At 38.3% G+C, this 26,211-nt stretch overlaps 1 protein-coding gene, 1 long non-coding RNA gene and 1 pseudogene across 3 annotated transcripts in view; 2 read left to right on the top strand and 1 right to left on the bottom strand.

The window, feature by feature from the left end:
- LOC116153456 (uncharacterized) overlaps window positions 1-25,530 on the bottom strand; it is a 34,373-nt gene extending 8,843 nt beyond the window's left edge. The window contains exons 1-2 of the long non-coding RNA XR_004137201.2: window positions 25,420-25,530; window positions 8,380-8,614 (exon numbers count right to left, since the gene is read on the bottom strand). This is a non-coding gene — a long non-coding RNA (uncharacterized LOC116153456). The remainder of the gene's footprint in view (window positions 1-8,379; window positions 8,615-25,419) is intronic.
- Window positions 7,272-7,797, top strand: LOC135321388 (oligosaccharyltransferase complex subunit OSTC-like; annotated as a pseudogene).
- SORD (sorbitol dehydrogenase) overlaps window positions 25,151-26,211 on the top strand; it is a 35,900-nt gene continuing 34,839 nt past the window's right edge. Inside the window, exon 1 of one of the 2 annotated variants that reach the window (XM_010994909.3) lies at window positions 25,151-25,369. In XM_010994909.3, the coding sequence (XP_010993211.1) occupies window positions 25,307-25,369 (63 nt within the window). In that variant the 5' untranslated portion in view covers window positions 25,151-25,306. Of the gene's footprint in view, window positions 25,370-25,703; window positions 25,786-26,211 lie in introns of those variants that run through there. The other variant, XM_064485640.1, reaches the window with a different exon arrangement.

Genomic DNA, 26,211 nt, shown 5'->3' with positions numbered 1-26,211 from the left:
GTCTGAATGAAGCCTCTTTTACAGGTTCCTCTTTTTGCTCCTCTCTCCACAGGACTCTTAATCTACTTTATAGCACTTTGGGTACTCAACCTAAAATGATAATTGTTTGTGTATAATTATTGTGTATAATCATTTGTGCCCTCTATTGGATACTTAAGGACTTGAGGGCAAGGATGTTTCTTACTCATCTTTGCAGCTCCCACAGCACCCAACATGGTGCCTGGAACATGAGAGTTGTTCAGGAACTATTTGTTGAATTGTATTTATGAACATGAGACCCCAAAGGATAAAGGCAAGTGTTTTCCTCAGTTTCCAGGCTGAGACCAACAGTGCCCTGAGGGGCTTCCTTGTTTAATCAGGAATTGAGTTGTGTGAACCTGGAGGTGCCAGATGAAACAAAAGCTTCCTTAAAACATGTTCATCTGTCTCTTAAGAATTGTATCATTCATTCATTCAGCAAACATCTATTGATGACTAAGTGCTAAGCTTACTGTGAAGAGAGATGTCAGGGAGTAAGACAAATGCCATTAAAGTATTAGTAACCTAGTTTAGGAGTTTGAAACATAAACATCTGACTGTAAGGCAAATTGAAATGCTATGATAAAGTATAGACCAAATTCTCTGAGAATACTAGTCCTTGATTTCAGGAGGGGAAAGAAGAGGGACACTGGGGTAGATGACAGTGGTTCAGAAGAAGAGAAACTTAGTTTTTCCCAGTGGACTCCTATCATCAACATGACAACAAGGCCCTTCAAATATTCTGGCCCACCCCTCAAATTCCTGCACCTGATGGGAGTGGGAGGTAAGGTGGAAAGGAGGAAGCTAGTCAGGTTACTGTAGACCTGTGCTGTCTAGTACAGTAGCCATCAGCCAGATATAGCTATTATTGGGCACTTGGAATGTGGCTACTCTGAATTGAGATATACATAAGTATAAAATAGGCACTGAATTGTTGAAAACTTAGTAGAAAAATAATTTTATATTGACTACATGTTGAAAATAATATTTTGGATATACTGGGTTAAATAAAATGTATTATAAAATTAATTTCACCTATTTTTACCTTTTTACTATGACTACTTGACAATTTAAAATAGACACAGAATTAGCATTATACTTCTGTTGGACAGCACTCTTTTTAAGTCTGTTCCCCAGGTTCAGGGAGCCTAGAAAATTTGGAAAACATTTGAAGGAAACAGATTTTGTTACTGAACCAGGACCCCAGCCCAGTGGTACTTACTAGTTCTGACCTGGATCTAACCCCTAGAGACTTCAGTCATCACTTGGGTCTGGGCTGGGGCAATGCCATGTCAGAGATGGGAAACTTGGTTTTCTCCCTACAGCATTTTCCTGTGACCTTAGTCACAGGGACAAACGTGATAGGGAGTTTGTTTGTTTTCTGTGTTTCTTTCAAGCAGCTTCCTTGAAGCTTCTGAAAAACAAAGGGGGCTGGTCTGGTTGAGTCTTCCATAACAACTAGGCCTTTGATCATTAATCAGTTAGGTTAGTATACTGCTTGCCCAAGGTAAGGGCAGGGTTTGTATCAAATTGTGACTGATCTTTAAATATCTTTAAGACGATATGCATTACTAACAAAAACTCTGAGGTATGAGAATAACAAAGCCTTAGTGGAGGAGCTTCAGCTCCGTTAGCACAATAAGCTGCCCATCACTGCCATCTAGATTCCCAGCTACCCTACTGTACCCTACTGCATTTACCCTTTGGTTCTGACCTGTCACAACCCTCTGACTAATGCTCTCAGATTCTGCCCACCCACCAATAATACCCTTAATACTTTCTCACCTCCAAGCCTTGACTCCTGATATTCTCTTTGCCAGGAATATTCTCCTGTTTCCTTATGCATTACTGTTTCATGATCTATTTTTTTAAATGAGATGAAACTACCACATGTACTCTTTTGTTTTAATCAAGCTCTTTTGCAAGAAATAAGGATTAATAGTACAGCTCAAGTAATGGGAATTTATTTTAAGATGACATATGACAATAAGGAAGATAGGCAACCATAAAAATGCAAGAACAGGAACTCTTCTGGATGCATGATGGCTCTAGGAATCTCGTTAATGGATCTTTACTGTACTGTTATGCCATTTATATGACTTAGTTACTAAAACTTTGCTTATTGGAGGAGTTCCCACTTCTCCTGACTTCCTCAGCATCCATTCTATATCTCTTCTTGACCTCATTACTTTTGCATACTCAGAACATGTTCCCTCATAACTTAGTCCTACTCAAGACCTACAACTTGCTTCTGACCCCACAACTTCCTCCCTCCTTACATCTTTTTAGCTTCAGTTTCTGCCCCTAATTGCCTGCTTCTCTCCTTTATTTCCTATTTTAGATTCTCGAGATCAGCCTGTTGCTGTCTTACTTTTTAGGCAGAACTTTCTCTACTAAGCTGCATTGTTAGTATCTGATCAGTCTGTGGATCTGGCTGACTTTGGGGAATCGAGTGCCCACACATGGTCCAATCAACTGTGAACCAACATGGTGGCCCGAGTTCTCTCTCAGCTATGTCTATGAGCATACCAGTCTCTATGATTGCTGTGTCCAGGACACTTTAACTCATATCATCTTATTTTAATCCTTGTAACAATCGTGACAATAGGTATCATCCTATTTTCTATAGATGAATAATGGAGGGAAAAGAGAGGTTACCCAAGGCAAAACCAGCATTCAATTCCAAATCTTCCCTCAGATATCACCATATAGAAGCCTCAATGAGGCATGTTAAGTGAATTCTATTGAAACAAAATTACAAGGCAGAGAGATGTGAAGGGTAGGACTACTGCTGCCCTCTGTTCTTCCCACAACTGCATAAAGGACAGGTTTTCCTAGGAGAACTCACCCATAGTTGGTGAATGTGTGTGTATGTGTGTGACTGTCCTGTGGGTTCAAACCAGGGATATTACTTAGAATAAAGCCTAGTGGATAAAGTCTAAAACAGATCCATCTTGTACCATAATCCACCTTAAGGTAAATGGTAAATACAGATATAGCATCTTAACCTAATATAAAAATCTAGATTTAGAAAACAAGTCAATGAAAATATAATTTTTTTTTCCTGTTGAACCCTGGGTTATAGGATTAGTATGGGAATGGTTTGAGGAAAAGCCCTAGGCTTAAGGCTCTTCAGATTCCTCTCTATCCCAGAATAAAGCAGTCAGGAAGATTCTGCACATGTGAGTACAGGGTATGTGTGGTGGGGCCAACTGAAGATGGTAAATTAGTTTCTACTTACTAACACACCTCTCCCTGATTAATGAGGAGATGGGAAAAGGTGAGAATTGGGTGAAATATTGAAAGGGAAGCCGTTAGAATAATGCCTGACTGTATTAGTTTACCATGGCTGCTCTAATAAATTACCGCAAACTTAGTAACTTAAAACAACACAAATTTGGGAGATGGCAGAGTAGGAGACTCCTGCCTCTATCCCTCTACAAATATCAATAATTTGACAGCTGTGCAGGAATAAAAACAGCTGTGGAGTTCACTTAAGAAACTTCAGCAACACAGTTGAACAAAAAATTTGAAAATAACCACCCAAAAAGGGAAGGAAGACATCTTCATTTGGCCTCCATCATCCTATCCCCCATGCTAGCATTGCTCAGCAGTAAGACAGAACTCTGCAGCTAGAGCTCACCAGGAAAAGAACAGGTTGAGCAACCAGCTTCCTCAGCCTTTGGGGGCACTACGTGAAGGACCTGCTTCAATTTCACCCCACTCAGACTGGCAAAGCTGAGATGTATAGAGATGACTAGGGACAAGAAGGAAAAGCAAGGTCTACCAGTAGTTGTCAAGCAATTAGCACAACCACAGTTCCCAGTAACCTGCTCTGCAGGTGACCCAGCAGCTTTCAACACTGAAGGAACCAACAGCCTGTATAGCTGCTGTGGACCCTTAGCAGATTTCACTGGCTTTTTCCCACGGGTAGTTGCATTTGCTAATGCCAGCTGCCTGAGTCCTTTTCCCTTGCTTACTGGAGCTCAGGAACCACACTGGCAGCCAGCCCAGGCCTCTGCAGCTGCGACAGTGCAAGATGCCAGACTCAACCTTTGTGGCTGAATCCCAGCACTGCGTGTGCTTGGGGACAGCCTCTCCAGCTATGTGCTTGGTCACCACTGGCCTGATGCCTGTCACCAGACTCCAATCCTATGTAAATGTCCATGGGGAGACAATGCAGCCAAGGGAGAACACACCAATGGCGTGGGGTCCTGCAGCTGCTTGCGGGCCTGGATCAGGCCCTGTCTTCCGCCGCTGGCCTGCACAACAACGCTCACCAGCAGTTAGCCCCTCCAGCTATGTACCTGCCTGCCCTTTGCCCAGTTCCGGTCGGGCTCCATTGCCATGCACCCTTGGTGAGACCCAGCAGCCACAGCAGTACACATAGGTGCAGGTGCCAGTATGTACACAGTTGGCCCAGCCCTTGCTGCCTGCCCTGGTCCCCCCACTATGTGTGTTTGTAGCTATACCCTGCCATTATGGGAACCAGCAGCTGGCCCCCACAGCTGGTGTGTGCACACCACCAGCCACCACTGCTGCTTACCTTGGTCCCTAGCTTCTGAATCTGGAGGCAGTGCTGAAGACCCCAACAGCCCTTGCAGTCTCTACAGACTCCCAACAGCACTTGCCAAGGGCCATGCAGTTGTCGATGATGTGGACACCAACGGCCTGAGTCCGTAAGTCACAATGACCACCAGACCTGGTGCTACCAAAGAGAGTTTATCACCAGTAGACCTGTCTTATTAGTAGAAATGCTGAAAGGAGTTCTTCAAGCTGAGATAAAAGGATGCTATCTAGTAACAAGAAAACATATGAAAATAAACATCATACTGGTAAAGGCAGGCATATAGTTATATTCATAATACTCTAATACTGTAATATGGTGATGTATTTGACCACTTAATATAAAGATTGAAGGATGAAAGTATTAAAAATACCTGTGGGTACAATAGTTTGTTAATGGATACACAATATAAAAGATGTAAAGTGTGGCATTGAAAAACAAAACATAAAATGGGAATAAAAAGTTAGAGTTTTTGTATGTAATTGAAGTTAAGTTGTTATCAGCTTAAAATAGGCTGTAATAGCTATAAGATGTTTCAAGTAAGCCTCAGGGTAACGAAAAAACAAAAACCTTTAGTGGATACACACAAGATAAAGAGAAGGGAATCAAAGTATACCACTATGGAAAAACGTCAATTCACAAAGGAAGACAGCAAGAAAGGAAGAAAGGAACTGCAAAACAGCCAGAAAACAATGAACAAGATGACAACTGTAAGTCCTCTCTTATCAATAATTATTTTAAGTGAAAATGGGTTAAATACTACAATAAAAAGGCACAGAGTGGCTGAATGGATGAAAAAACAAGATCCACCTACATGTTGCCTATAAGAGACTCACATTAGCTTCAAGGACACACATAGGCTCAAAGTGAAGGGATGGAAAAAGATATTCCATGTAAGTGGAAATGAGGAGAGCAGGGGTAGCTATACTTTCATCAGAAGAAATAGAATTTAAACCAAAAACTATAATAAGTGGCAAAGAAGTCCAATATATAATGATAAAGAGGTCAGTTCATCAAGAGGATATAACTGCAAGTATATACATGCCAATTATTAGAGCACCTGAATATATTAAGCAAATATTAACAGACCTGAAGGGAAGGATAGATAACAATACAGTAATAGTAAAGGACTTCAGTACCGCACTTTCAACAAAGAATATATTATCCAGACAGAAAATCAATAAGGAAACACTGGACTTGAGCCATATTTTAGACCAAGTGAACTTAACAGACATATATAGAACAATCCATCCAACAGCAACAGAATACACATTCATCTCCAGCACACACTGAACATTCTCCAGGACAGATCATATGTTAGGTCACAGAATGAGTCTCAGCAGATTAATAAAGACTGAAACTATACCAATTATCTTTTCCTACCACAGTGGTATGAAACTAGAAATCAATAGCAAGAGTAAACTGAAAAATTCACAAATATGTGGAAATTAAATAACAGTCCTGAACAACCAACGGATCAAAGATTAAATCAAAAGGAAATGAAAAAATAAATGGAAACAAACGAAAATGGAAATACAACATGCCAAAACTTATGAGATGCATCAAAAGCAGTGCTAAGAGTAAAGTTTATAGCCATAAATGCCTACATTGAGAAAAAAGAAAGATCTCAAATAAACAATCTAACTTTATACCCCAAAGAACTAGAAAATGAAAAACAGACTAAGTCCAAAGTAAGCAAAAGGGAGGTGATAACAAAGATCAGAACAGAAATAAGTAACTAGAGAACAGAAAATCAATTTAAAAAATCAACAAAATGGAGGAGGATATAGATATAGCTCAGTGGTAGAGCACATGCTTCACATACACAAGGTCCTGGATTTAATTCCCAGTACTGCCATTAAAATCAATCAATCAATCAACCAATTAATCTTAAAAAAAAAAAAGAAAAAATCAACAAAAATAAGAGTTGTTTTTTTTAAAAGATAAACAAGACTGACAAAATTTTAGCTAGACTTGCCAAGAAAACAGTGAGAGGACTCAAATAAATAGAATTATAAAAGAAAAATGAGACATTACCTTGTAAAGAGACATTACAACTGATATCACAGAAATACAAGGATCATGAGACTACTATGAATAGTTATACACCAAATTTTTAAAAAACATAAAAAAAAGAAAAAATTAAAACCCAATAAATTTGACAATGTAGAAGAAATGGATAAATTCCTAGAAACATACAGCCTAGTCTGAATCATGAAGACAGAAAATCTGAACAAACCAATAATATGAGATTGAATCAGTAATCAAAAACCTTCCAACAAAGAAAAGCTTAGGACCAGATGGCTTCACAGGTCTGAATTCTTCCAGACATTTAATAAAGAATTAACACCATTTCTTCTCAAACTCTTCCAAAACCTTGAAGAAGAGGAAACACTCCCAAATTCATTTTATGAGGCCTACATTACCCTGATGCCCAAGCCAGATAAAGACATTACAGGATGTGAAAACTACAGACCAATACCCCTACAGACCAGATGAATATAGATGCACAAATTCTCAACAAAATACTAACAAACCAAATTCAACAGCACATTAACAGGATCATTCACTGTAACCAACTGAGATTAATCCTTGGATGCCAGGATGGTTCAACATAATGCAAATCAAAATGAGTAAGTTTTGAGGGGCAGATCTGTTTCCTGGTGGCACGTGAGGCTCCAGGCCAAGAGCTGCCCCTGCTGCCACTGACATGGAGAGTGTGTACTCAGTCCTGTTCTTAGTGCTTGAATTCCCCAACTTGAAGCTGAAGAAGCTGCCCTGGGTGCACATGCCATCGGCCATGATGGTGTATGCTCTGATGGTGGCATCTTACTTCCTCATCTCTGGAAGAATATGATGTTATTGTCAAACCTCCAAGTTTTGGCTCTGTGACTGATGAACATGGACATCAGAGACCAGTAGCTTTCCTGGTCTACAGAGTAAATGGACAATATACTATGGAAGGATATGCATCTAGCTTCCTGTTTACAATGGGAAGTTTAGGTTTCACAGTCCTGGACCCGTCCAGTGCACCAAACATTATAAAACTCAATAGATTTCTTCTTCTATTCATTAGATTCATCTGTGTCCTGCTGAGTTTTTTCATGGCTAGAGTACTCATGAGAATGAAACTCCTGGGCTATCTGATGGGTTAGAGTGCTTTTTGAAAAGAAACATGTGGATACTGAATTTGCTCCTGTTAATGAAGTTTTAAAGGCTGTACCAATCCTTTGATATGAAATATGGAAAAGGATGAAAAGTAGCAAAAAAAGAAATATCTAATGAAAACATAGGAAGCATATTAAATCTTGGACTAGAATATCTCCTTGGTATCAAAGAGACAAGCTTATCAGTATTTCTTCCTGCTGGCCTATCCCGGTGTACCAATGATGTTAAGTGGCATTTTCTTCTTCTTCTTTTTTTTTTTTTTCATTTCTTAAAGAAAATGTACTTCATTTCTACAGCTACAATATTGAAAAAGTGATTGTTTTTACAACCCCCTTTAAAAAAATGAGTACATTTTGGAGATTTTACTGTACAGCTTGGTGACTACAGCAAGTATATTTGTATACTTGAAAGTTGCTATGAGAGTAGAGTTCTGATAGTCTCACCATAATAACAACACAATGGTAATTATATGAGCTAAAGGATGTGTTAACAACCTTACTGTGTAAACATCTCAATATATATATGTATCAAATCATCGCATTGCACACCTTAAACTTATACAATGTTATATGTCAATTATATCTCAATAAAGCTGGGAAAACACCAGCACACATTTATTCTCTTACTGTTCTGAAGGACAGAAATCTGAAATCAGTTTCACTGGGCCAAAATCAAGATGTCCGTAATGCCATGCTCCCTCTCAAGGCTCGAGGGAAGAATCTATTTCCTCATCTTTTCCAGCATCTAGAGCTGCATCTTTGGTGGCACCTTCCTTCATCTTGAAAGCCAGGAGTGTAGCATCTTGCTTCAGTCCTCACGTTGATAGTAAAAGCTCTCTCTGCCACTCTCTTAGAAGGATACCTGTAATTACATGTAAGATCCATCAAGTTAATCCAGGATAATTTCCCCATCTCAAGATCCTTAATTTAATTACACCTAAAAGTCCATTTGCCATGTAAAGTAACATTCACAGATTGCAAGAATTACTACCTGGATATATTTGGGGCCAATATTCAGCCTGCCGCATAAAGTAAATGCTTAAGAAACATTAGCTATTATTATCACTGTGCTAAGAACTTTATATTTATTATTTCTTTTCATCTTCAGTACAGCCCTATGAGGTAGAGACTATGTTTATCCCTGTCTTACAGAGAAAAGATTTGAGAGTTTACGTAGTTACCCAAAATCAAATGGTAAGTGGAATTCCAATACAAGAGACTAACTCCAGAGCCTCTAACTCTTGGCCTTTATCACAGGCTGGCTATGAGGAGCACATCTGTTACTCCCCTTGCAGTAACAGTGAAGCTCCATCCTACTTTTCTTTCTTTTTTAAAAAATTTATTTATTTTATTTATTTTTAATTGGGTTATAGTCAGTTTACAATGTTCTGTCAATTTCTGGTGTACAGCACAATTTTTCAGTCATACATGAATATACATATATTCATTTTCATATTCTTTTTCACCATGAGCTATTATAAGATCTCATATATATTTCCCTGTGTTATACAGTATAACTTATTTATCTATTCTATATATCCCTGTTATTTACAAATCTTGAACTCCCAATCTGTCCCTTCCCACCCCCCTCCCCCCGGCAACCACAAGTTGTATTCTATGTCTGTGAGTCTGTTTCTGTTTTATATTTAAGTTCATTTGTCTTCTTTTTTTTCTTTTTTTTTTTTAGATTCCACATATGAGTGATGTCATATGGTATTTTTCTTTATCTTTCTGGCTTACTTCCCTTAGAATGACATTCTTCAGGGACATCCATGTTGCTGCAAAAGGCATTATGTTTTCATTTTTATGGCTGAGTAGTATTCCACTGTATAAATATACCATAACTTATTTATCCAGTCATCTGTCAGTGGACATTTAGGTTATTTCCACGTCCATCCTACTTTTCTATTTGAGTCATTTGAGTTGATGCATGTTTTCCTGGGGAAGGGAAGTCCTTCTCCATATATTAGCATCTTTTTCAAGACAGAGAGTCTGTCATGCACCTCCCCTTGTAGTTTAGTGCTATACTTGTACTGAAAACAAATCAATGTTGTTGATTTAACTGCTAAAGTTGGAGACCATAAAGATAATTAGTACTGCAAACAGTACTAATGAAACAGTACAAAATCTACATCCTTATTGTGCCAACCCTTAAAGGTTGACACAGTGAGAGGGATGAGTTGAAACTGAGTTTAGTTTCATTTTCTAAAATTCAGTTGGACTATTGGTCTGGGACATGTAGTGATTAGAACAACTTTTCTTTAGGAAAACATCTTCTCATTTTGTTCCAGGAAGAATACATAGTGGTTGTTTTTTTGTTTGTTTGTTTTTTGTCTTTAATTTTTGTTGACATATAGTTGATTTACAATGTTGTGTTAATTTCAGGCATACAGCAAAGTGATTCAGTTATACATATACATAAATGTGTGTGTGTGTGTGTATATATATATATATATATATATATATATATATATATATATATATATATTCTTTTTCATATTCTTTTCCATTATAGGTTATTACAAGATATGGAACACAGTTCCCTGTGACATACAGTCGGTCCTTTTTGTGTATCTATTTTATATCTATTGTGTGATGTGTATATGTTAATACCAAACTCCTAATTTATCCCTCCCCCAACCCCTTTCCCCTTTGGTAACCCTGGTTTGTTTTGTGTATCTGTGAATCTATTATTGGTTTGTAAATAAGTTCATTTGTATCTTTTTTTTTTTAAATTCCACACATAAGTGATATCATATCATATTCGTTTTTCTCTGTCTGACTTGCTTCAGTTCATATGATAACCTCTAGGTTCATCCATGTTGCTGCAAATGGTATTATTTCATTCTTTTTATGGCTGAGTAATTTTCCATTGTATGTATATATATATACCACATCTTCTTTATCTTTTCATCTGTTGATGAACATTTAGGTTGCTGCCATGTCTAGGCTATTCTAAATAGGGCTGCTATAGACATTCGGGTGCATGTATCTTTTCAAGTTAGAGCTTCCTCCAGATATATGCCCAGAGTGGGATTGTTGGATCATATGGTAATTACATTTTTAGTTTTTTAAGGAACCTCTGTACTGTTCTCCATGGTGTCTGCACCAATTTACATTCCCACCAACAGTGTAGTAGGGTTCCCTTTTCTCCACACCCTGTCCAGCATTTATTGTGGATTTTTTAATGCTGGCCATTCTGACTGGTGTGAGGTGAAACCTCAATGAAGTTTTGATTTGCACTTCTCTAATAATTAGCAACGTTGAGCATCTTTTCATGTGCCTATTGGACATCTGTATGTTTTCTTTGGAGAAGTGTCTGTTTAGGTCTTCTGCCCATTTTTTGATTGAGTTGTTTGGGGTTTTTTGTATTAAGTGTATGAACTGTTTGCATATTTTGGAAATTAATCACTTACCTGTCTTTGTTTGTAAATACTTTCTTCCATTCCATAGGTTGTCTTTTCATTTTGTTTATGGCTTCCTTTGGTGTACAAAAGCTTTTAAGTTTGATTAGGTCCCATTTGCTTATTTTTGCTTTTATTTCCATTACTCTAGGAGATGGATCAAAAAAAATTGCTATGATTTATGTCAAAGAGTGTTCTGCCTGTGTTTTCCTCTAGGAGTTTGATAGTATCCAGTCTTACATTTAGGTCTTTAACCCGTTTTGAGTTTATTTTTGTATTTACTGTTAGAGAATGTTGTAATTTCATTCTTTTACATGTAGCTGTCCAGTTTTCTCTGCATCACTTAACGAAGAAACTGTCTTTTCTCCTCCTTTTTCCCTTTGTCATAGATTAATTGACCATAAGTGCATGGGTTTATTTCTGAGCTTTCTGCCCTGTTACATTGATCTATGTGTCTGTTTTTGTGCTGGTACCATACTGTTTTGATTATTGTATTTTTGTAGAATAGTCTAACATAAAAAAGCATGATTCTTCCAGCCCCATTCTTCTTTCCCAAGATTGTCTCAGCTATTTGGGGTCTTTTGTGTTTCCATACAAAATTTAACATTTTTTGTTCCAGCTCTGTGAAAAATGCCACTGGTAGTTTGATATGGATTGCATTGAATCTGTATATTGCATTGAGTAGTATGGCCATTTTAACAATATTGAGTCTTCCAGTCCAAGAACACAGTATATCTTTCCATCTCTTTGTGTCATCTTCAATTTCTTTCATGAGTGTCTTATAGTTTTTGGAGTACAGGCCTTTTTCCTCCTTAGGTAGATTTATTCTTAGGTATTTTATTCTTTTTGATGTGATGGTAAATGGGATTGTTTCCTTAATTTCTTTTTCTGATATTTTATTGTTAGTGTATAGAAATGCAATAAATTTCTATATATTAATTTTGTATCCTGCCACTTTACTGAATTCATTGATGAGCTCTAGTAGTTCTCTGGCAACGACTTTAGAATTTCCTATGTATAGTATCATGTCATCTGTAAATAGTGACAGTTTTACTTCTTCTCTTACAGTTTGGATCCCTTTTATTTCCTTTTCTTCTCTGATTGCTGTGGCTAGGACTTCCAAAACTATGTTGAATAAAAGTGATAAGAGTGGGCATCCTTGTCTTGTTCCTAATCTTAGGGGAAATGCTTTCAGTTTTTCACCATTGAGTGTGATGTTAGCTGTGGATTTGTCATATATGGCTTTTATTATGTTGAGTTATGTTACTTTTGTGCCCTTTTTCTGAAGGGTCTCTTTTTCATCATAAATTGATGTTGAATTTTATCAAAAGCTTTTACTGCATCTATTGAGATGATCATATGGTTTTTATTCTTCAATTTGTTAATGTGGTGTATCACCTTGATTGATTTGTGGATATTGAAAAATCCTTACATCCCTTGGTTAAATCCCACTTGATCATGATGTATGATCCCTTTCATGTATTTTCAGATCCAGTTTACTAGTATTTTGTTGAGGATTTTCACAAGTATCTTCATAAGTGATATTGGCTTGTAATTTTCTTTTTTTGTGATATCTTTGTCTGTTTTGGTATCACAGTGATGGTGGCCTCATTGAATGAATTTGGAAGTCATCCTTCCTCTGCAGTTCTTGGAATAGATTCAGAAGGATAGGTGTTAACCCTACTCTAAATGTTTGGTAGAATTCACCTGTGAAGCCATCTGGTCCTGAACTTTTCTTTGTTGGGAGTTTTTAAAATTATTTATTAAAGTTCAGTAATGGTAACTGGTCTGTTCATATTTTCTATTTCTTCCTGGTTCAGTCTTGGGGGATTACCTTTCTAAGAATTTGTCCATTTCTTCTAGGTGTCCATTTTATTTGTGTATAGTTGCTCGTAGTAGCTTCTTATGATCCTTTATAGTTCTGTGGTGTCGGTTATAACTTTGTTTTCATTTCTGATTTTATTGATTTGGGCCCTCTCTGTTTTTTTCTTGATGACTCTGGCTAAAGATCTATCAATTTTGTTTATCTTTTCAAAGAACCAACTTTTAGTTTCATTGATTTTTTTTTAGTCTCTATTTCATTTATTTCTGCTCTGATCTTTATGATTTCTTTTTTCTACTGAGTTTGAGTTTTGTTTATTCTTTTTTTTCTCTAGTTGCTGTAAGTGTAAGGTTAGGTTGTTTATTTGAGATTTTCTTGTTTCCTGAAGTAAGCTTGTATTGCTATAAACTTCCCTCTTAGAACTGATTTTGCTGTGTCCCCTAGGTTTTGGATCATGGTGTTTTCATTCTGATTTGTCTCTAAGTATTTTTGATTTCTTCACTGATCCATTGGTTGTTTAGTAGCATCTTGTTTAGCCTCCATGTGTTTGTGTTTTTTTGCAATTTTTCTCTTGTAGTTGATTTCTAATATTATAGTGTTGTGGTTGGAAAAGATGCTTGATGTGATTTCAGTTTTCTTAAATTTACCAAGGCTTGCTTTATGGCCCAGCATATGATCTATCCTGGAGAATGTTCCATGTGTGCTTAAAAAGAATGTATATTTTACTGCTTTTGGATGGAATGCTCCATAAATATCAATTAAGTCCAACAGATGTAATGCATCATTTAGGCCTGTGTTTTCTTATTGATTTTCTGTCTGGATGATCTTTCTGTCCATTGATGTAAGTGGGGTGTTAAAGTCCCCCACTATTATTGTGTTACTGTCAGTTTCTCCCTTTATGTCTGTTAGCAATTGCTATATATTGAGTTGCTCCTATGTTGGGCGCATATATACTTAGAATTATTGTATCTTCTTCCTGGATTGATCCTTTGATTATTATGTAGTGTCTTTCTTTGTCTCTTGTAACAGTCTCTATTTTTAAATCTATATTGTCTAATATACTTATTGCTACTTCAGCTTTCTTTTGATTTCTATTTGTGTGAAATAGTTTTTCCCATCCCTTCACTTTCAGTCTGTAGGTGTCTCTTGTAGGCAACAAATATATGGGTCTTCTTTTTGCATCCATTCAGCCAGTCTGTATCTTTTGGTTGGAGCATTTACTCCATTTACATTTAAGGTAATTATTGATATATATGTTCTTATTGCCATTTTGTTAATTGTCTTGGATTTGTTTTTTAGGTTTTTTTTTTTCCCTTTTCTTCTTTTGTTCTCTTCTCTCATGATTTGGTGACTATCTTTAGTGTTATGTTTGGATTCCTTTTTCCTTGTTGTATGTATAACTATTATAGAGTTTTTGGTTTGTGGTTACCATGAGGTTTTGGTATAGAAGTCTATATATGTATATATACACACACACACACACACACATACACACATGATTGCTTTAAGTTTCTGAGCTCTTAATTTCAAGTGCATTTTAAATACTGTGCATTTGTACTCTCCTCCCCTCATGATTACTGGTTTTGATATCATATCTTAGATTTGTTCTGTGTATCTCTTAACAGCTTATTGTGGATACAGATGATTTTACTGCTTTTGTCTTGTAACTGTCCTCCTAGTTTGTATGTGGATGTTTTCCTACTTTTACTGTATATTTGCCTTTATCAGTGAGCTTTTCCATTTCATAGTTTTCTTGTTTCTGGTTGTGGTCTTTTCTTTCCTGCCTTGAGAAGTTCATTTAGCATTTGCTGTAAAGCTGGTTTGGTGGTGCTGAATTCTTTTAGCTTTTGCTTGTCTGTAAAGCTTTTGACTTCTCCATCAAATTTGAATGAGAGCCTTGTGGTTAGAGTATTCTTGGTTATGGATTTTTTCCCCTCTCATCACTTTAAATATATCATGCCATTTTCCCATAGTGTTTCGTTAATGCAGCATATTCTGATCTTTCTGGCATGATAGAACTGTGTTTAAACTCAATGTAGCATAGGGATGGGTAGGAGATGGACATCATTCAACATAAGGTCAAACCAGGAAATGAACTATGAAGAAAGAGGTATCCACAAGGTCAAAGTGATAAGTATTCTGAGTGATGATGGGGAAAAGCACTGTGTGAAGGAGAAGAAAAGTAGTGGCAGTATGTGATGTGGAAACTGAATTCCTGGGAGATAATGAAACATGATAAGAGAGAAAAAAAAAAGGTTTAGAGCTAGGCAAACAGAAGGAGAAAGAGTTTGATTAATACAAGATTTTGTCTAAAACATGAGAAAAAGAACCAGAAGTAGCCATATAAAAATTAATGGTCCTGTATTCCTTTAGAAGGAGTAAGTGCTAGTACGCCTGAAAAATTATAATCACAGCCTTGTCGTTGATGAATCATGTAGCAGCTACTCCAGAAACCTGAATCACCAAAGTCTCCTGTTCCCTTCTTATTGCCACATAACTTGACTAGATCGGGATAGGAGAAGAGCAAAGAAACTACAAATAGTAACCAAGTATTCTCACCAGTGGGGGTGGATATAGCTCAGGGGTAGGGTGTGTGCTTGGCATGCATAAGGTCCTGGGTTCAATCCCCAGTACCTTCACTGAAATAAATAAAATAAATAAACCTAATTACCACCCCCCCACCACCAAAAAAAAAAAAAAAGGGAAAAAAGTATTCTCACCAGCATTTCCAAGGCACTAGGAGAAGTGAGGTGGACAAAGTCCTGGTCTAGAGTTTAGAGTTCCACCCATATAGCCCTAAGGAGATTGATTGGCTCACCAGTGCCTCCCCTTTCTGTGGGCAAATCTGTGTGGAAGTCAAAATGTCATCAGAAAGTAGCCAGGGAGCATGAAACCAGGGAGTGGGGAAGGGGTGTCCTGGATGGTTCCAATGGCTGATGCCACCCTGCTTCGTGGCCTGATGCCTGTATATCTGTCATCAGGATATCCCATCTGTAGGGACTGGCTCCTCATACCCTCAAGTCAGGAAACTATCTCTCCAGGATGTTTTTGGAAACCAAGTACCCTTTCTGCCAGCACATTTTTCCCTTCCCACATTATTATGCAACTAGTGTAACCTAATCCAGTCCCATTTGGTTCATATTTTCCTGAGATGACAATATATCCATGCCAGTTTAATTTGACCTGAGTGTTTCTGAGACTCATCTACTACACATTCACAATAATCCCTTTGTGTCATTTCTACTGGTGTCTGATCTCATCCCTTTTATATAGGTCTTATTGATTTTATTTTAAGTTTGAGGATACTTTTGAGTGTCAACCCAATGTATTGCTCATATAAATACTGCTTTATTAAATCCACAAATGAACGTTATGGCGTGGTATTATTCTCATTTTAAAGCTGAAAAAACTGACATTAAGACTTGTCCAAACTTCATTTTTCTCAGAACTAGAACAAATCATAATAAAATTTATATGGAACCACAAAAGACCTAGAATTGCCAAAGCATTACTGAAGAAAAAGAAAGAGGCTGGAGGAATAACTCTTCCAGACTTCAGACAATACTACAGAGCTACAATAATCAAGATAGCATGGTATTGGTACAAAAACAGACATATGGGCCAATGGAACAGAAAGAGAGCCCACAAATGAACCCACAAACTTTTGGTCAACTAATCTTTGACAAAGGAGGCAAGAATGTACAATGAAATAAAGACAGTCTCTTCAGCAAATGGTGTTGGGAAAACTGGACAGCAGCATGTAAATCAGTGAAGCTAGAACACTCCCTTATACCATACACAAAAATAAACTCAAAATGGATCAAAGACTTAAACATAAGACAAGATACAATAAACCTCCTAGAAGAAAATATAGTCAAAACATTATCTGACATACATCTCAAAAATGCTCTCCTAGGGCAGTCTACCCAAGCAATAGAAATAAAAGCAAGAATAAATAAATGGGACCTAATTAAACTTACAAGCTTCTGCACAGCAAAGGAAACCATAAGTAAAACAAAACAACAACCTATGAAATGGGAGAAAATTTTTGCAAATGATGAAACCGACAAAGGCTTGACCTCCAGAATATATAAGCAGCTCATATGACTTAATAAGAAAAAAACAAACAACCCAGTCCAAAAATGGGCAGAAGACCTAAACAAGCAATTCTCCAAGGAAGAAATACAAATGCTCAATAGGCACATGAAAAAATGCTCAATATCACTTATTATCAGAGAAATGCAAATCAAAACTACGATGAGGTATCACCTCACACCAGTCAGAATGGCCATCATTCAAAAGTCCACAAATGACAATGCTGGAGAGGCTGTGGAGAAAAGGGAACCATCCTACACTGCTGGTGGGAACGCAGTTTGGTGCAGCCACTGTGGAAAACAGTATGGAGATTCCTCAAAAGACTAGGAATAGACTTATCATATGACCCAGTTATCCCACTCCTGGGCATATATCCAGAAGGAACCCTACTTCAAAAAGACACCTGCACCCCAATGTTCATAGCAGCACTATTTACAGTATCCAAGACATGGAAACAGCCTAAATGTCCATCAGCAGATGACTGGATAAAGAAGATGTGATATGTTTATACAGTGGAATACTATTCGGCCATAAAAACCGACAACATAACGCCATTTCAGCAACATGGATGTTCCTGGAGAATGTCATTCTAAGTGAAGTAAGCCAGAAAGAGGAAGAAAAATACCATATGAGATCACTCATATGTGGAATCTAAAAAAACAAACAAACAGAAAACATAAATACAAAACAGAAACAGACTCATAAACACAGAATACAAACTTGTGGTTGCCAAGGGGGCAGGGGGTGAGAAGGGACAGACTGAGATTTCAAAATGTAAAATAGATAAACAAGATTATACTGTATAGCACAGGGAATATATATAAGATCTTATGGTAGCTCACAGAGAAAAAAATGTGACAATGAATATATATATGTTCATGTATGACTGAAAAATTGTGCTCTAAACTGGAATTTGACACAACATTGTAAAATGACTATAAATCAATAAAAAATGTTAAAAAATAAAAATAAAAAAATAAATGATTATTATTTGTCACATTTAACACGTGTTTGTCCAAATCTTAACCTTTCCTGATATTAAAATTATCTCTTGATATTAAAATAACTCTGCTTTCTTCTTGTTTGCAATTGCGAATTATTTTGTTTTGGGTCTCTTGTTTATAGCATAGAATTGGATTTTGCCTTATGATTCACTTTCTTTTATTTTAATAAATTAGTTTGGTCCATTTATATTTATCAAATTGACATATATTTAGTCTTATTTCTGCCATTATTTGATATGATGCCTCCTATTCATAGATTCTTTTAAAACTTTTTGAAAATGTGGTATGTGTTTTTATTTTTTCTCAAAACTTGGGAGACTTATTTTTTTGTTTTGGTGGGTGTCTTTTTAACTTATACAACTAATATTCATTTCTTACTCATTATTTTATTAATTCTTTAATATGGACAAATAATGAAATTAGTATATTTTCTTTTCTTCTTCTCCTGCCCTCCATAGTCCTCTTTTGTCATAGTTTTCTCATTTATCACTTGGTTGGCTTAAGTTCATCTTCTAGTAGTTACTTCAAGGAAGGCTCATGGAAACAATATTTCTTGAATTCTTCCATATGCAAAAATGTCTCACCGAGCTTTTTTATATGAACCACAGTTGGCTGGATATAAAATGTGCAGGTGACACTTAATTTCCTTGAGAACTTCCTAGGCATTGCTCCTAGCAATGAATATTTCTATGAAAATGTCTAAGCTAAGCTTGAACTTTTCTCCCCTTAGAATTGACTTGATTATTTGCCTAGCTGCCAAAATAATTCTTTATTTATCTTTGAAATCAAGTAACTGCTTCTCGGTGTTGACCTTTTCATATTAACATTTCCTTGGCTATGGTGTGATCTCCATAGATTCAAATATTCTTTTATTTCTGGAAAATATTCTTGAATTATACATTGAAATTATTTTCTGTTCTATTATTTCAGTTTTCTTTATCAGGGAATCCATTATGCAACTACTGTTTCTCTTTTGCCTATTTTTCATTTCTATCATTTAATCTCTAATCCTTTTAAACTTCTCATTTCCATTTTATTTTGTTTACTTTCCTTAATCCTGTCCTCTGTGTTCTTCACTGTGTTTTTGGCAGTGTCTTTACTCCTTTGTGATACTTCCAATTTTGCTTTCCTTTTTTTTTTTTTTTTTTTTTTTTTTTTTGATGGCTTCATTTTATTCCATTTTTCTTCCTGAGGTCTTCCAGCTCACATTTCATTTCTTTCTGATATTTCATGATTGCTTCCTTGAGCTTTTTCATCTCTGCTTTATGCTATTTTTTTATAAAGGCAAGTGGATTATTGAATCTCCCTTTATATTTATCTTTAAAATTTTATTTCTAGAAAAATTGCAAGTGCAATACAAAGAACTTTATGTCCTAACCCATGGAGTATATATTGCCAGCGTGATGTCCCATCAAAATCAGTATATTAACATTGATATATAGTATTACTATCAGCTAATCCTCAGGCTCCATTCAGATTTTACCAATTGTCCCAATAATGTCCTTTATAGCAAAAGGATCCAATTGAGAATCATGTGTTGAATTTAAATATCTTTTTAGTTTTCTTCAGCCTGAAACATTTCCACTGGCTTTCTTTGACTTCCATGACATTGACATGTTTAAAGATTACAGACCAGTTATTGTAAGATGTTGCTCGATTTGGACTTTTCTAATGCTTTCTCATTATTAGATTCAGTTTATGCATTTTGGGGCATAAATATCTCAGTAGTAATGCTGTTTTCTTCTCATTGCATCCTGTCAAGTGATACATAACTACAATTTGTCCCGTTGCTGATGATACTAACTTTGATTAAGGTGGTATATGCCAATCTTCTCCATTATAAATTTACTCTTTTCCCTGTATAATTAATAAATTCTTTGCGGGGAAGTGCTTTGGGTTATGTGACTACTTATCTTTGTCAAACTTTCAAAGTATTACTCCATTTTTATCAGTATAGGGTTGTGGCTTCTTATTTTATTCAATGAGTTATGATCTGTTACTGTTATTATTTATTTTTATGCTCAATTTGTCTCTGATTTGGCCAGTAGAAATGTCTTCAAGCTGGCTTCTCTGACCTGTAATATATGCCATCATTCTTGGAATACTTCCTTACTTTCTGGCACAATAAGGTATTACAGGTTCATCTTGCACTTTTATTTTCTAGGTACTATATTAAGTCATTTCCAAGTAGTCCTAGTTCCTTTTAGTGGAGAATGGTATTTAGAAACCAAGATTTGGGTGTTAGATGTGCTTTTTGCTATTGGGTGTCACTGTTTCCAAGTTCTTTCAGTAGACAGAACTATGGAGTGTGTGTGTACACATACAGATATTTATATCTATATTTATTTTTGTCTATCTATATTGAAAACCATGAGTTCACACTGATCTCTTCAGTTTTATCCAACGCCACACAGAGTTCTGTTTTTCTCTCTTTCCATGTTTGTAAATTCCTTCTCCAACAGTGAGAAAACCTCCCATAATCCTTGATATATTTACTTATTTTATCAATCACCATATCTCCCAATCTCTTATCTCTGTGGCTTTCCCCTGACCTGAGCAAATGCTGTCCCCAGCTTACCCAGGCTCCCTTACCCCACACTGGCCCTGCCCCATGGTCATCCTCTTCATTATACTCAGTCTCCTTCATCTCACACTGAGCTGCGCTCCCCACAGGTGGACTCCTCCTTACCTTTTGAGTGCTTTGACACTACATATTCCTACACTCCCCTGTGAGGATGCCCTTCTCATCCCACTCAGGATCCCACCCCCTCATTGACCCTCTCCACATTAGTGCCTTGAACATTAGATGTCCTCTTCAGTTTTATGACACATTCTTCTATCACAAGTTTCATTTACTCCTCAACAATATTTTTCTGGTAAGTTTTCTTTGTCTGCAGTTTTTCCCTTTTCCTTTCTTCCTGTATCGTGTTTGTATAGTTCCTATTCTAATCCTTTATTGATAAATAATTTCTGAGTAAAGTAAACTAATTCCTGACCAGCTATTTGTAGACATAACATGAAGAGGACAAGGCTGAATTCTAGGCTAACAGGAATTTCCCCTATAACCCAGATTGTCTGTAAGAACTCTTAGCTCCTATTTCTCCCAGCCACAAAGATAGGCAACAGTTGGGATGTTTATAACATGGCCTATCAGTTCTTCCCCACCGCCTCCTTGTCCACAGAATTCCTTATTCAACCCCATCTTGTCTAATTCTCAGAACCAAAATAGTTCTGGGAGTTTCTACCACCAAGCTATGCTCCTTGTTCTTGCTACAAAATGGACTTTGTCCTCAGAGTGAACTCCTCACCTTGGAGAAGAGTGATTTTCTAGCTTCGTCTCTAAGGTCTTCAGCCATAGGCATTCTCACCACATTTCTTCTCACACTTCTGCATTTCCAGCAATGTGAAACACCAGAAGACCTCTGGGTTGGATCCCCTTGTTCACTGTGACCTTGCCCTACTGCTGACTTTTAATGACACCCTCTTCTCCATTAAAGACTCCATGTGTGTGGTTTCTTCAACCTGGGATACATACTCTCTCCTTAACCTCACTGATGTGACTACGCAAGTCTTTTAAGAACAGCTTATATATCACTTTCTTGAGGCAACATTTTCTTGCTTTCAAGCTAGACTGAGTTCCCTTGTTATATACTTTCATCGTATCCTTACCTTTTTCATCATAGCCTTTACCATTATTATGGATAAGTCATTACTTTTGTGATTATCTATTTAATGGCTTCGCCTCCCTGAAGTGGAGATTGTGTTTGTCTTGTTCATTGTCTCCCAAACATCTTGTGCCTGGCATGTTGTAGATACTTATTAGATATTTGCTGAATGAATGGATGAATGATCCCAACCTAATATGGCTTCTACTCCCATCTTTGCATTAAACCTCTTTTCCATGATCACCAATGACTTCCTTGTTGCTAAATCCACAAGGTACTTTTTGGTTTCCACCTTGAGTTCTCATCAGTATTCAACAGTTGGCCACTTCCTTTTTAAGACATTGCCTTTTCCTATCATAGCTTCACTATTCTCAGAATCCTTTGATGATCCCTCTTTCTCTTCCTCGTCCCTCAATATTGGATGCTCAGAGCTTAGACCTGAGCTGTGTCTTTTTCATTCTATGCACTCCCCCTAGATTATCTTATTTTATCTGTTTGCTTTAAATACAGTCTACACACCAATGATTTCCAAATTTAGTGTAGACTTTTCAAGCTTAGACTCTCCCAAACCCTTATATCAAACATGCCCTTATATCACTTGGTCATTTCACCTGTATTTCTCACAGGTGTCTCATACTTGGTCTATCCAAAATTTTCTGCCTGATCTTTCACCTAAATCTGCTCCTTCTCCCTTAGCACTGCCCGTATCAGATAATATAATCTCATCCATTCATTAATCATGTCAGAAATCCGGAAGTCAGCCTTTCCAGTAACTTCCCCTCAACTCTTATGAGCCAATCCCTTACTAAGTCCCATGGAACCTTCTTCAAAAGTAAATCTTGGATCTATCCACTTCACTCTATCTCCACCTTTACATAAGTCCAAGTTACCATTCTCAGCTGACATGTGCCAGTAACCTTTAACTGGTCCCCTTGCTTCTACTTTTCTGTGTCAGCAGCATTGCCACCACTGCCACCAAGCACCTGTCTCCCCTAGACAGTTCTAGACTAAAATTTCTACTTTCTTAGTTCCTTTTCCTAACCCTTCTTAATCCTTTCTTAAGATTTGCTAATGGCAGGTATATTACTAGTTCCTTAGGGAAGCTCATTAATCTCATCCATTGCATGTGGATTTTACCAGTTTAACTCATTGGTAACTTTTATTTCTGAGGTCTGCAGGAAGCCTTATGGTTTCTTTTTGTTTTTTGTTTGTTTGTTTTTGTTGTGTCTTTCTTTCTTTTGTTGTAAATAACCAAGTTTGAGTAATTGAATAGTTGATGACCAAATGGAGAAATCTGGAAATCAGAATTTTATAACTGTTCTGACCTTTAGAACACTAAAGCCCTGCGGCATACTGATTTTTCTTGTTAGTACACTGTGTAAAATTCCAGACCTGAAGTAACCCAGTATCAGTGATAGGATGTTCCCTGGGCTACAGTCTCCTTTTTTCTAGATGTAACTACAGAAGATACACATCTTGTGATTTAATTTTTCAATTCCAAACAAGTTTTCACAGCAGAATTTTATCGACAACTTGTTGAAGTTGTATTCAGTGGAGAGAGTGCCTAAAAGTGCTGTGCTGTTTGGGAAAGTTAGGCAGAGGCCCAGAGAAGCTGTGCTAAGCAGGTCATCAGCAAAAGCAAAGCCAGCATTTTATCCTTCATTCAGTAAAATGCCTAAAAAAGTTTGTTCCTCACCACTGTGAATGCTGGTCTCTGTGAGGAAATTATGTAGAAATGTCGCAACAAGTTGTTTAAATACTGCAATGACAACTTGCTTTTTTATTTTTAAAATGTCACTTTCTTAAAATCCTCATCAACTCACCTTGTTAACTTTTCTATAAACAGCGCTAGTCTGTATATATATATATATATATATATATATATATATATAAAATACCTTTTAAATGTGTCTCCTACCCTTTCAAATCTCTAGGCCTCCAGCCAACAACCTTCAAGACAGTTTCAAAGTGCTATTGCTCAAGAGAAAATATATATACCACTCCAAGTGCAGCAATTGTGTCATCATTTTAGTGATTTTGCTTTGGTTCTGGTGTTCTGTTTTCTAATTTAAAACTGAAGAAGTGTCTCCTTCAAGTAGTCCTCAGCTCTTAAGCCATTCCTGAGGCTTTCTCCATCTTCAGCTTTACTCATTGGAAAGACATGCTGAGAGACTGTGAGGAAACCCCACAAGGCAAGGAGGGGAAGCTGAGTTTTAAATTCTAGTTAGTCACCTCTCCGAGGCCTGCTCGGGAGCTGAGTGCAGGAACAGCCTGGGGCACCAGACAAGCAAGCCAAACCTTGTAGGAGGTGTCTTAAATCAAAGAACATGACAGACTCTGTAAGTCCCCTGCAAAATCCATCCCATTGCCTCCCCTCTTCCCTTTTGGTCATTATTGGCATTCCAGAGTTTGACCCATGTTCATCATCAAAAAATATTTTGGGGGCTCCTACACTGTACAAAACATTTTACCAGGTTCTGTTTAAGAAATGAGTCCTTGGCCTAAGTGGGCTTCCAGTGCATTTGGAGAAGGGATGGTTACTGGTGAAAGTATATGTTGTGTCCCATGTGTGGAGCATGCAGAAAGTGCCACACTGAGATATCTTCAAGGGGTGGGGTGCTGGGGAAAGTCTCCTGGAGGAGGTAAGAGGATCTGGTAGAGTGTCTGAGGAAGGAGGAGAGCTGTAGGGAATGAAATCCCTACACTGTCTTCAGAGACTTCAGAGGAGGAAGAGGCCTTTATAAATAGACTTTGGCCTTTCCAGAGGGCAGCTCTCTCCACTTAGAGTAAAACTTCACTGTTTCTTCAAGGGTAAAGAGGCTTGAAGGAAGAATTTGGGCAGAAATCCTGCTCCTAATATAGGAAGCAGAGCTGGTTAAGAGAAAGGGTCTCACAGCTTCTTTACACTGATGCATCAGGCTCATGGGCTGATGCACCCATTCATTCATTCACTTCTGCTGGTACCAGGCATTTTGCTGGATTCTTGGGACAGGGGGCCAACATGGATGCTACATCAGTGCAGCACCTGTTCCCCACGTGTAAACTCTGCCCCACCTGCAGCCTCAGCAATCCCAATGCTAATAGTACAGACTCTCAGACCTCAGCTCAGGCTGGACTTAACTGTATCAAAATCTCAGTGCTGGTCCTGAGAAAGTGCCCCACATTGCGCATTCCCATTCCTCTGCAGCAGAAGTTTGAGAACGCTGGCCTCAGGGCTATTGCCACTGCCTGCTTTCAGAGCAGATATGTCTGCTTGGATGTGAGGCGGACTAAAACAGTGCCCTGCAAATGGACGCAGCAGCCTAACCTCGCCGCCCCTCCTTACCCTTTCTTACCCGCCTCCCCACCCCGTAGGCTTGCCCTAAGGAGAGAGGAGGGCGGCCCCGCGCCTCCACGGTAGCCCCGCCCCGGCTGTCAGGGACTAAGAAGTCCCGCCCCCGGCCGGCGCACGCTGCCTAGTCCAAGCCCGGCCTCCCGCCCCTCACCCCTAACCCTCCGTGGGGCCGCCAAGCAAACCACCTCGCGACCTGCGGACTGCAGCCTCCACCCGAGAGAGAGCGCGACATGGCGGCGGCCAAGGCCGAGAACCTCTCAGTGGTGGTGCACGGACCCGGAGACCTGCGCCTGGTAAAACTGGAATGGGAGTGGGAAGTCTAGCCCGATCCTGCCCTACTTACTTCCAAGCCCAGCCGCGGTCCCAGGCTCGCCAGTTCCAGCATGTTTCGGGCCCCACACTGTGCGCCCTGGCTGCCCAGATCCGAGCCGGTTACCATGTTGGGGGGAGGGGGGCCGGTTGATGGTTTGTGCTAAGATGCTAAGAGCAGAGTCCATGTCGCGTGCCTCCTGGAACCTAGCCCAGTGGCCGGCACGTGGCCAGAGCCCAGGGAGGCCGAAGAATGATTGAAGCCTTCTTTCTTTGCCAGCTGCGGATTCATAGTCCAGCGTCTTGTCATTGCACTTTGCAGAAGAGATACCGGGGAGACTCTCTGACTTAGGACATGCCTTGAACTTCTCTGGGCAGACATTGCAGGGCAGGAAGAGAGGTGAGGGGGTGATGGGCAGAAGGACATTTAAAAGCTGTGGAACCCGTATTTAATCTCTCTTGCTTGGGGCTGATAAAACCTTCTTTGCAAGATTATTATGATTAGGAAAGTACCTGGTACTTACTAGGGACTCAGAAAATGCCAGTTCCTTCCTCCTTTCCTGTCAGCCCAGGCCTCCATCTCTAGGACTCTTGGTGTTCCCCATGCCTGTCTGTACCAGATATCTGGATCTTGATAGTATCTATGTCTCTAAAGCTCTTTTCCTCCTTATCTCCCTTAGTCCACATCTGGTTCACTTTCTAGCCATTTTTCTTTCTGATTCTGCTTCCCTGTCCCTTTAAGAGCATTTTGTATGTGTCTCCTCCACCCCAGAGGAGGTGCCTCTGCTCCCTGGCTCATGGGGCCAACATTCTGGGAGATGCAGAG

The sequence above is a fragment of the Camelus dromedarius genome, chromosome 5 (assembly GCF_036321535.1).
Source record: "Camelus dromedarius isolate mCamDro1 chromosome 5, mCamDro1.pat, whole genome shotgun sequence".
Taxonomy (NCBI): Eukaryota; Metazoa; Chordata; class Mammalia; order Artiodactyla; family Camelidae; genus Camelus; species Camelus dromedarius.
This window is presented reverse-complemented; position numbering and strand designations above follow the sequence as displayed.